The sequence below is a fragment of the Micropterus salmoides genome, unplaced genomic scaffold (assembly GCF_014851395.1).
Source record: "Micropterus salmoides isolate LMB-PRFRI ecotype aquatic unplaced genomic scaffold, ASM1485139v1 Ms_hic_scaffold_18, whole genome shotgun sequence".
Lineage (NCBI taxonomy): Eukaryota > Metazoa > Chordata > Actinopteri > Centrarchiformes > Centrarchidae > Micropterus > Micropterus salmoides.
Window position 1 is genome coordinate 25,904,890 of NW_024040928.1, and position 11,999 is coordinate 25,916,888.

General features: G+C 39.1%; 1 protein-coding gene across 1 annotated transcript; it reads right to left on the reverse strand.

The window, feature by feature from the left end:
- Positions 1–1,121: 1,121 nt before the first annotated feature.
- On the reverse strand, positions 1,122–4,953 carry LOC119908725. Its single transcript, XM_038726576.1, has 6 exons — positions 4,857–4,953; positions 4,220–4,534; positions 3,553–3,849; positions 2,991–3,083; positions 2,867–2,898; positions 1,122–2,737 (listed from the first exon to the last, which is right to left on the reverse strand). The coding sequence occupies exons 1-6, from the start codon at positions 4,900–4,902 to the stop codon at positions 2,669–2,671; spliced, it is 852 nt and encodes a 283-aa protein (XP_038582504.1). The 5' UTR covers positions 4,903–4,953; the 3' UTR covers positions 1,122–2,668.
- Between the last annotated feature and the right edge of the window lie 7,046 nt (positions 4,954–11,999).

Below are 11,999 nucleotides of genomic sequence, written 5' to 3' on the forward strand. Positions count from 1 at the left end.
CTAGCAGCTCACACTGTACTTTGGCAAAGTGGTGCTTTAGATTTTGTTGATTGACAGTTCACATTATTGTTTAAACGTGGCCCATTTCAGACTGTGATTGTGTGGACTGTCCACGGCTAGCAGGTGACCCGCATGCGCAGAAGAATGATACAATGCTACACGCTTAAATAGGGGTTTTTTGTTTGTAAATTTGCATTTGTGTATGTGATCATTTATTCAGAAACAATTTAAAAATGATTAATAAAAAATGGTCGCAGTGTTGCTTTTCATTACTGAAAACCCCAACAAGGACATTCTGCCAGCACAAGCTGAAACCTGAAAACATATAATCATTTATAAATGGACAGACGTCCTCCTTAAATTGCCAAATTGCCAAATTGCCAATTGTACAATGCCAAAACAAATGTCATGCCATTTCTGTATAAGTCTCACAGAAGGTACAGTTAGGATCAATGTCATTTTTAAACCTCGCCATGCAATGATTCATAGGCTAAAATCTGTGAATAATGTTAAAGGATAGGCTACCTTGTTAATAAGCAGCCTAAGTATTTATGGAGCAACATCCACATTTTTCTCCAGCACAGATCATTGACAAACTGGTTCCAGTAAAAAGTGGCTTATGGTTTATCACTGAAAAGTGGTGGGGACATAAGGGCTCATATTAGGCATGTGCAATACACTTTTAGCTCAGGAGACCTGATGAAACACAATATTAGGTTCATGTGAACAAAACCAGAAGATATTTCAACACTATTATGAAGAAATATTCAAAGCTGAAATATATGAGTGTCCTCCGCCAGAACATTTTGAGCAATAAACACTCGTAAACAATTAGTGTCGAAATGTCTTGAGTTATATAAAGGGAAACACAAAAATCAGGCAACAGGTGACATTTCAAAATATAAAATATAGTTGGAATATAATGCAGTAAGTTTGTTTTTAGCTTAAGTTACTTTTTTTGGACAATGCACATTTGTTTCTTTTATATTTAAATTGCATTGCATGTTTTATTATTGTAGAAAAAAAAACTTCCTCAAAGCAATTTCATTTATTTATTTATGTATGTATCGTTGCAAGCTATTTTTCAGAAAATTTTTAACAAATGCTTTCAAAAAGGGATAGAGACAAAATTAGCTGTTTCAAAAACTGGTGGCCACATATCCCCAGCATCCCCAGTGTAAATGACACCATTGATACTATATCTTGTTGGAGCAAAGCGCGTATGTCCCTATTGTTGTTACATGGACGGGAAGAGAAGCAGACCCTGTGGTGTGTTCCATTTGACATGGGAAGTTGGAATTTCCAAGTTCAAAGTCGGAAATTTCAAAGGGAATGCATCAACTGCATTGTGCAAACTCCTTGCAATGCATGGCAGACAGGAATGCCCGGAAACTTATTTCCTTATTGGACTAATTTATGATACTCGAATAAGACACTCACAAGTTTCTGAACATGTATGTTTTTTTGAAGATGAATTCCTTCATCAAGTCAAACTCTTCAGCAACCTCTCTGGTTTTAACTGCAAAGTTCAGATGGTGTCAGACTGACTACAGCTGTTATCACACATAAATATACTGAAGGGTCTAAAAATATAAATTATATGCAGTATATGTTTCAACAGGAGTAAAATGTGTCCTCTGGATACTTTGATGATCGTTTGTTGCTAGAAAACTCACAACATGGTGCCAACATTTTTTGACGCCTCCATGTGACAGTAACAGCAGCAGGCAGTATACAATAAGGTGTACCTCAGGATACCAGAACTGTGAATTTTTAAATCTGTCACTACCAAATAGTTTGTAATTTTTCCTCACTCCCTTTCTCTTCTCTAAAGAGGCCGCAGAGGATGATAATGTGGCAACTTGTAGTTAGTTCACTCATGCTGAAACTGAATACTGATGATCAACAAATGTATCTGAGAAAAAATAAACTAGTTTAACAGCAGCACTATCATTGAAAATAATTTAATATTCAATTAATTCATTTATGTGGCTTCTTTGAGGCAGAAAAACATTCAAGATGAAAAACACATCGGACATGTTAATAACCCCTTATGGAGCAGAGCAAATAGTTGCCTACAATATTTACACATCCAGCAGATGAGCATCCCACTCGAGCAGTGTTTCCATCCACCTGATCAAGTCCAACATTCACTCTTCTTTAAGCTGTTTTGTTCACCAATTCCTGAGAAAAATATCTGGCTCGTTAGCTGCTAAATGTTCTCTGTCTGCTGTTTGGTGCTGAGCAGGTAGTTTACAATAAAGCTGCCTGCTACTGCTGGAAACAGGGTTGATGAGAGCAAAAGTGCCATAAAACCTAAACTGATTGCTAAATCAGGCTTAAAAAAGCTGTATAAAAGCAAAGTTTGCGATATTTCTTGGTATTTCTTGGCTGTCAACATTTTTACAATACAAGCAGTCAATTGTTCTTTAATTAATCTCATAGGCACTAATTAAATTATTAATATCTTACCATTTGAAACTACTGAACATCTGCTTGTTGTTGCCATGAAAACTGTTTGACAGAAATTCTTTACATGTAAGTCATAAAAAGAACAATCAATGCATCATAAACATAAAACAATTTAACTCAAAGCTTTCATCACTCATGTAAAATGACTGTGATGATATTTGACTTTGTGAGATGAAGTTGGTGTGGAAGTTGTCGATCACTGCAGTCTAGTAGCAGCAGGATGTGCTTTTACATTTTCATACTGGACTTCTGCATCACTATTCACCTGTGAAATAAAACATTATGAGATTATGAAAAAAAACTATTTAAAGGGAACAAACTGTTGATGTTTCTACCAGACAGTAAAAAGTTTCATCTTTCATTTTTAAATTATAATAGTTATTTTTAAACTCACATTGTTCTCATTATCAAGTGGTTTTGTGTTCCCTGGACAAAAAATATGAAAAATTACCATTACAGGTCTGAATATAGGATATACATTTACCAGTTCTATCAAATGATGGTCTGAATTTGCTCACCTCTGTCTCTGAAGACAAGAACTGTGATTCTAATCATTAGGATCAGTACTGCAATTCGCAGAGTCAACATGATGTAACTCAGAGGAGACCAATCTGTGGGATATGTTGAACATGAACATGTCAGTTAATAAATAATTCTCATTTCTAAAGCTTGGATAGGCAATTATTTCTTATATTTGTTGAAATTAGCTTTACGTCATCAATAAATAAAATACTCTGACACATAAATGAAATTTATGTGCCGTCGGGGATTAATGAAGTATTTCTGATTCTGATTCTAATCAGCTGGCCTACCTGCCTGTCGACACACACGCACTCTGCCTGTGCACTCATTGCGCATGAAAATGTTTTTTGGGGGAAGTGCCTTTAAAGAGAAGTGGGTAAGATTTTTTTGTTGGTTACTTTCAAAATCTAGCTGTCTCTTGCTAGTTTCTTTACCTCATCTTTAGTAAATAACAATAGTGTTATTTTCCTTTTGTGACAATACTTGATCTCCAACATTTTGAAACTTTGAGAAACCAAGAGGTGAGAGACTTTTCTGGCAGATTTCCTCTTATCCCACCTGTGAAGACAGATGTGTAGTCAGCCCCAATTTCTACATTGTTATTCTTATCAACAACTTGGCAGGTGTATCTCCTGTTGTGGCCACTCTGACGTTTCACAGTCAGAACAGAAACACAGTCCTTCTGTCCGAGGAACTTATACCCGACATCTTCACCAAGCAGCACAGTTCCTGTCTCATTCACCCAGCGGATGCTGTTTTGTTGACAAGGAGGGAGTTCAATGTATTTCAACAGAGAGCACTCTAATGTGATTTCACCATCCCTCTTTGCATCAGCGTCTGGTGGAGATGAAGAGACTGAGAAAAAACAAGTCATAACGGTTAACTCAGCATCAAAAATATCAGGCAACTCCCTTAGCCTTGTCCACTCTATCTATACTCATTCACTGAGAGGGTCCCTCATGTTAAGGGCTGTCCCAAACCAGTGAGGCATTCAGTTCAGTCTAAAATGTATGCTCATAGACATCTTCCCTTGAATGGAAGGGGTGTCCCCATAATGCCTGGATGAATTATGGCTGTTGCTTTCTCCTTGGGTTTGGGAGACTCGCAGCAAGTAGATAGTGGACAGGAAAAAGGGAGTACAGCTTCGCACAGCGCAACATTTTAGTGCCAAAAGCAGAATTCCCACTCAAGAATCTTAATAAGTTTTCACAGAAATTAGACTCACTTGACAGAACACTGAGATGTGTTCTTACATCCTGATTAGAGTTCCTCCCCTGTCGACAGGTGTAGAGACCAGCATCCTCAGCAGTGATGCTGGTAATAACCAGAGAGCACTTAGTGTCTAGATCCAGCCTGGCAGCTCGGGCTGAGGCCTTAATAACATTTCCATGCAAAATCTCAGAAAAAGTGTGAGACACATCTCTGTTGTAAAGCCATGAAACACTAGAGCATGTTGTGTTAGAGGATGATGCACGGGCACAGGGCAGGATGGCATCATGTCCAGTTATTTTGTAGAGAGTGGTTTCTCCAAAGATGCCTGCTGGAAAGAAAAGAATACATGTTCTGCCTTTGGTGTGAGAGACCCTCAATCCCCCACTGTGACCCATCCACCAATGTGTCCCTGAGCAAGACACTTAACCCCTAGTTGCTCCAGAGACGTGCATGACATGTATAGCAATTGTAAGTCGCTTTGGATAAAAGCGTCAGCTAAATGAATAAATGTAAATGTAGAAATTACACATTATATAAAAAACCACCTGCATAGAGGCTGGATAATTTTTTCTAGGCCGTAATATACAACAGAAGTTTACATTTTGTATATAATCAACACTTATATAACAAAAGACAATCAAAGCACTTACCTTTGAACTGAAACACAAAAATGAGGGTTAATTTGAGTAGAGCCATTCTTCTTCTGTTCTCTGGAAACAGGCGGTTTTCTGTAATGCTTTTTGTCTCTGGTACAGAGACAAAGAGCGTAAACGTTGAGTGTAAACGATGAAGACATTTCCTTTTTGTGGTTGAGTTCCTCAATAAAAACTATTTGTAAAGCACATCAGTCATTACCCAGCCTGTCATAAATATCCAACCAACACGGGAAAGTTCATTTCTGTAGGTGTACACCCTTCAAACAGCACCATTTGTTTAATCTCCACATAACATGGGAACACAACAAGTCAAGGAAATACATATATTTTTTCTGGTATTGAATGTTGACATATCAAAACAGCAAATTGGGCTGCATCTCTCATTGACCTCCTAAGTCACAAGATCGCTGACGTAATTGCTGACGTAATCTGCACTCTGCACATGCGTTGGCGTCTTTAGCTACCTATCGGAAGCTCCGTCTTAAACCGGACTCTTATCCACTCTTTTTCGTTACATTTTTTATATCCTTTTTATTTAACTTTAACTTAAGTTTTACGTGGGTTAAGGATTTTAGTCATCCGACATGGATTTTAATCTAGATGACCGTAGAAATGCGATCAACGCTACTGACCACAACAAAGCTCCGGTGACTATGCTAGCTGAGATAACTCTGCCCCATGAGGACTGCACACTCCTTAAGAAAGCGAACAAGAAGATTGCTGACCTTACGGAAGACATCCAACGACTTTCAGAGGAACTCAAAGAGAAAGATTCCCTGCTGACTGGCTTTATGGATGTGGCTTCAGTACAAGCCAAACAGATTGTTTCTCTTAGCGCAACCGCTAACATCCAGGACACCGTGTTATGGGACCCCTCTAGCCTTCCCAGGCTTTCATCCTGCTCGACTCCGAAGCATCAGTCATCCTGGGCTGAGGTGGAGGTCCGTGGCTGCAAGAGAGGCTCAGATGGTGCTGCCTCTCCTCCGCACATCGGCCTCTCCAACCGCTATGCAGCCCTGTCTGACGACACTCCGGTCCATCCGGCGGATGCACCTGCGGCTTCGAGTCTCCCTGATACGGATCTCTTTCGGCGGACAGTGCCTGCCGACACTGTTGCATCTCCTTCACCGGCTACATCTAGCATTATGCCCCACTGGTTAGATGTAACTGGACATGATGCCATCTTGCCCTGTGCCAGTGCATCATCCTCTAACACAACATGCTCTAGTGTTTCATGGCTTTACAACAGAGATGTGTCTCACACTTTCTCTGAGATTTTGCATGGAAATGTTATTAAGCTGCCAGGCTGGATCTAGACACTAAGTGCTCTCTGGTTATTACCAGCATCACTGCTGAGGATGCTGGTCTCTACACCTGTCGACAGGGGAGGAACTCTAATCAGGATGTAAGAACACATCTCAGTGTTCTGTCAAGTGAGTCTAATTTCTGTGAAAACTTATTAAGATTCTTGAGTGGGAATTCTGCTTTTGGCACTAAAATGTTGCGCTGTGCGAAGCTGTACTCCCTTTTTCCTGTCCACTATCTACTTGCTGCGAGTCTCCCAAACCCAAGGAGAAAGCAACAGCCATAATTCATCCAGGCATTATGGGGACACCCCTTCCATTCAAGGGAAGATGTCTATGAGCACACATTTTAGACTGAATTGACCGCCGGTCTGCCGCTGGGCCTGATCGGCGGCCGTCATCTCGGTCAAAAACCTTTGCTTCCCGACTCAGACGCTCCGGAGGCCGTCTCTACCCTGCACCGTCGGGTAGCCCTTCTCTCAGGTCTGTTACTGCTACTCCAACACAACACTCGGCAGCTCACACACTCCATCCTCAGTCCGCACGCAGTGTTGAAGCAGATTCTGCTCAGTCCTGCTCTGGAACCCCACAACCGGCATCTCCTCGTCCTCTTTTCTCCCCAACCACACTAATAATTGGTGACTCCATAACCAGAAACATCCATTTCTTTAACGCTACCACTCACTGCTTCCCCGGTGCCACCACGGCTGACATTTTAAAAAAACTCCAGGACCTGATGCCGTCGCTCCCGTCCTCCATCACAAGAGTGATGGTCCATGTCGGAACAAATGACACAGCTCTTCAGCAGTCTGAGCTGACAAAATCAGATTTTAACCGTCTTTTTAACTTTTTAAAGCAGTGTGGAAAGTCCGTTTTTATCTCTGGTCCCATTCCCACAGTTGGTCGCGGTGCTGGCCGCTTCAGTAGACTCCTTGGCCTCCACGACTGGCTCCAGTCCGCCTGCAGGGCTCATCGTGTGTGTTATGTGGATAATTTTAATATTTTCTGGCAAAGAATGTCTCTTTTTAAGACAGACGGACTTCACCCAAACAAACGGGGCTCAGAAATGTTAGCTGCGCACATGCAGCATGTGGTGCGGTCCACACATGACTTACGTGAATGACTAATCATTCATGCTGCACACCTGGACACACCACCGCTCACTGAACAGATCTCTGCCTCATTGCCACAAACAACTGTTTCCACCTGCTGGCATGTAAAGCTGTCTGCTCCCAGCGCTGTTCCACAGACTAGTATTCCTGTCATCATCATGCTCAGACCAGTAAACCGAAATGTGCACATCCCAAACAGAAATATTAGTAATCTCTTAAGGACAACTGCACCAACTCCAGCACCCAGAACAAACTCATTTAAAATGGCTCTCTTCAATGTGAGATCTCTCTCAAGTAAGACTTTTATCTTAAATGATTTTATCTTGTCTGCAAATCTAAATTTTATGTTTTTAACTGAATTGGTTACCTGGTTGCAAATAAATGACTATTGCCAGCTAGCTGAACTGTGTCCGCCTCAATATGATTGTTTTAGTCAACCGAGTGGTCGTGGTGGTGGGCTAGTGAGCGTGTACAGGAAATATTTAAAATGTCATCAAGTACGCTGTGATGAATTTAACTCCTTTGAAGTTCTCACTCTTAAACTTGGAGGGCTGCAACCTATCATATTTGTTATAATTTATCACCCCCCAAACCCGCCTGGAGGATTTTTATCAGAACTTCCTGAATTTTTATCTACTCTGGTTTTAAATTATGACAGAATTGTGACAATTTTAATATTCATGTTGATGACCCCACCAATGTTAATGCAACTGACTTTTTAAATATGGCCACTTCTTTTAACTTCAAACAACATGTCAAAGGGCAAACCCATAACCGTGGTCATACACTGGACATGGTTTTTACCCTGGGTGTCAGCATTTCCTCTGTGGAATTAGTGGACATGACCATATCTGACCACAGATGTATTGTTTTTAGCTGCGATTCGCCTGTTACTCATGCCGCCTCACCAAGCTCTGTGTGTTCTCGCATCTTTAATGAACAAAGTGTTTCAAAGTTTTGCGCATTCTTTCAGAGCCAAAGCCAACACCTGTCTGATTCCAACAGCAACAATCTGGTCGATCACTTCAATCATATCTGCTTGTCGTCACGAAATATTACTGCTCCTCTAAAGGTTAGGCCTACGTCTAAAGCTAGTAAGCAACCCTGGATAAATGACAAACAAAATATTTTTCATCCTACCTGTCAAATAGGAAGTTTTGCGTGTCTGTAAACAACTATGTCTCCTCGTTCTGTCCAGTTAAATATGGTGTGCCTCAGGGGTCGGTCTTAAGACCCATTTTGTTTTCCTTGTATCTGCTTCCCCTTGGACATATTAACCATAAACATGGCATTTCCTTTCATATTTATGCTGATGACACACAAATATACTTGCCCGTCAGATCCACAGACCCTGGAATGCTGAGTTCACTCAACAACTGCCTTTGTGAAGTTAAAAAATGGATGTCAAATAATTTCTTCCAACTGAACCCAGACAAAACAGAAATCCTGGTCATCGGGTCCCAGCAGATGGCAAATCAAATACTGCCATCTGCTTGTTCCCTAGTAAATCACATTAAGGGAAAGAACCTTGGTGTTTGGTTTGATAGTAATTTAAATTTCGAGCAGCACACCACAAAGCTTGTTCAATCATGTATTTATCAACTTAGAAATATAGCAAAAAGACCAGTCTATAGGAGAGCCTTTCCCGATCTTATTTGACTTTTTTTTATCCCTTTTATTTTATTGTATTTTACAAATTTTATATTTATCTTAAATGTGTATTTTAGTCTTTTCAGTGTTTTCATGCTTTTATCTTGTATTGTTTTTGTATTATTGTCTCTTGGGTATTATTGTCTTTACACTTTGTAACTTGTTTTTGAAAAGTGCTCTACAAATAAAGATTATTATTATCATTACTGTTCAGACAATCGTTACACAATCACCTGTGTCTAAGCTACAAAAGGCATAATGAAACATTTACAGCAATTTAATTTCTTCAATTACAGTACAATTCCATATTTTTTAACAAGTTCCAGGTAAACAGATCTGAGAAATTGACTAAAATATAAAGAATGAAACCTGGGGTAACTTTATTTTTCCAAACCACACATGTAGCTGCTTCCACTATTTTGGCATAATTTTTACTGTTAGTTCTCTGTCATTCTCAGATAAAAAAACCTTGTAGCTCAAAATTATATCTCAAAAATGTAAAAACTTTGAAGAAGAACTGGACAAAATAATGCATTATTTGGCAATATCCAAAAGACTTAAAGACATTTTTATGAGTGGTTAAGAATGTGCCTCAATTCATGAAGAAGCACATATTCCTATCTTCAAAATTTCCGGTGTCATTTTTAGTTACTAGATAAAGTGTTTTTGAACAAAGTTCAAAAAGAAATTTGTGTTTGCGTTGAAAAGACAAAGACAGATAAAATGCTTTAATTGTGATTTTACTCAGTGTCAGTCTTTTTATTTTCAACAGAAATGTACAGAGTAATGTCATCTGCATACAATGTGAACATCCGACCATGTATGAATTAAAAATCCAACAACAGCTTCACAGAAGAATAACATTGAGATACATTCCTGCAGGGAGATCCTGGGATGGGCTCTGCCAAATAATTCATGTCCCCCTATGTATCCTGCTTAGTGGTCTGTTGCAGAATCAAGTGGGAATATGGGAATTGAAGAGAGCAGTTTATGTTGCTTGCTACTACGTTTCTCAGATTCCCTCTCTGTAGCAAGTGTGTTGCATCTTCAGTGTGTGAGTCCTGTGACAGATGCCTTTACTGTAAGTCCTTTTGTTCAAACAGAGACAAATTCTACCCATCAACAGAATAAAAGGTTTAAAAGGATAACCAGACTGTGTTTACTGCAGGATGGAGATGGCGTAAAATATGCTTAAGCAAACATTACCGTTAATAGTAATTTTTCCAAATGAAATGTCTGACACCTTGAATTCTCAGACCAGAGAACCATATATTATTAATCTTTTTATAATACTCCTCAGTGCTATTTGCTGTAGTGTATTCACAGAGATTAATAAATAGACAAATAAATTATACTGTTTGACCATATGTCAGACTTTTGTGCTCTATAAAAGTTACGGTTATAAAAAATTTGAGAAAGACAATGACATGTTAGGTCTTCATTTGCTAAGTACCAGAAAATAATTATAAAAATAAAGAATAATAATAATAAGTAATAAATATTTTCAACCAGAAATAAGTGAAACAGATGACTTAACAGTGGTTTGGAGAAACGTGGCCATGTTAAAGGTATTTTGAAAAGTAAAGTGTATCATACAACAAACTAAGTAAAATACCTCTCTGCTGATGTTGTACAGTTAACACTGATTAATATTCTCAAGCCTCCTTTGACACATAGAGAGGTGTGATAAAACTAAACATTTCCTAAAATAATATGTAATTGCCAAATGCCATTTATTAATAAACAGTTGATGATTGTAAAAGCTGAAGATGCTAACATGAAGCTGAAGATGATTACGTGCCATTTGAAAAGCTGCTATTCATTGAAAAATAAAAGCCAAAATAAAGAAAGAAAATGAAAGAAAATCCTGGTTTGTTCGTGTGTTTTTTTTTATTTTAAATAAAAATAAAACTATATACAAAAAGATTTCAAACCTTAAAAATGTTATCTGTTCTCTCAAGTGAAAGTCAAATAAACAATTTAAAACACATCAATGTAGTCTGGGGGTAATGGTGCTTTCAGACCAAAAGCGAAGGAGCGTTTGGGGTGGTGAGTTTACATACAAAGCCAATGCAAAGACGCGTAGAGCCGCGATTTCCTGTCAGGTGGCACAAAGCGACGCGAAGGGGGCGGGGGCGGGGGCGGGGGCGGGGGCATGAAGAGTTGAATATTTTCAACTCAAGAGAGAAAGTTGCATGATGCTGAGTCGCGATAGCCTATCAGCGTTGAGATTGTTCGTACGTCACTGACGGCTTCAGAGCGATGTGTGCTGACAGACCTGACAAAGCATGAATTCATATGTTTAACAAATCTGCATCATGTTGTAGTTATTTCGCCATCAGTTTAATCCGTTTATTGCAATTTAATCACAGCAAAATATTTACTTTGGGTTCATACAGCTGTAGTAATGGCAAGTTGTTTTAATTCACGTTATCGCTTTAAAATCGCCTTCTCGCGTTGTGTGTGAACACTTGCAGCGAATGTACTCATGCAAGGAAAGCGTCGTGAGGAGAAAATTCACGTTTGGTCTGAATGCCGCATACCTGTAAGACTTGACTGGAAGTAAGCTAAATGACAGTTAATTACATATTTTGCCTCTATTTTGAAACAGTAAACGTTGGCAACATTCATTCACACTTGAAAAATGTATACTTACACTAAACCAGAATTCCTTCTACAAGTCAAACTTTATATGACAAATGAATAGATGTTGCACAAAGAATTGAACACTTTTGTGCTTCCCTTGTCCACCCTGCTTGCATTGTTATTACCACAGAGATTCCTCAAGATAGCGCTCTCCTTCTTTCATGTGTCAACATCTCAGTGTGATAACAGACAACAGTCAGCATTAAAAACAATTAAAAACCAAGAATTTGAAATCATGTACTTGAGTATAAAAGTTGAAATTGTGCAATTTTCTTTTTGTGCACTGAACTCAGAACATGTTCACATTCTGTTTGGTCCTTTGTGGTTTGTGTAGGAAAACGCTGCAGCACTGTTGTGATGTCATGAAGCCACTGTACACTGTACAGGCATTTTTTTACTACTGCAGAATGTTATTTCTCTAATGC

Excerpts from the sequence above, each read along its gene's own strand:
- LOC119908725 (XM_038726576.1), bottom strand. The coding sequence starts at position 4,902 with ATGGCTCTACTCAAATTAACCCTCATTTTTGTGTTTCAGTTCAAAG. Across the intron at positions 4,535-4,856 it reads TTTTGTGTTTCAGTTCAAAG|CAGGCATCTTTGGAGAAACC; the intron begins GTAAGTGCTTTG and ends TTTTCTTTCCAG. Across the intron at positions 2,738-2,866 it reads CACTTGATAATGAGAACAAT|GTGAATAGTGATGCAGAAGT; the intron begins GTGAGTTTAAAA and ends TTTATTTCACAG.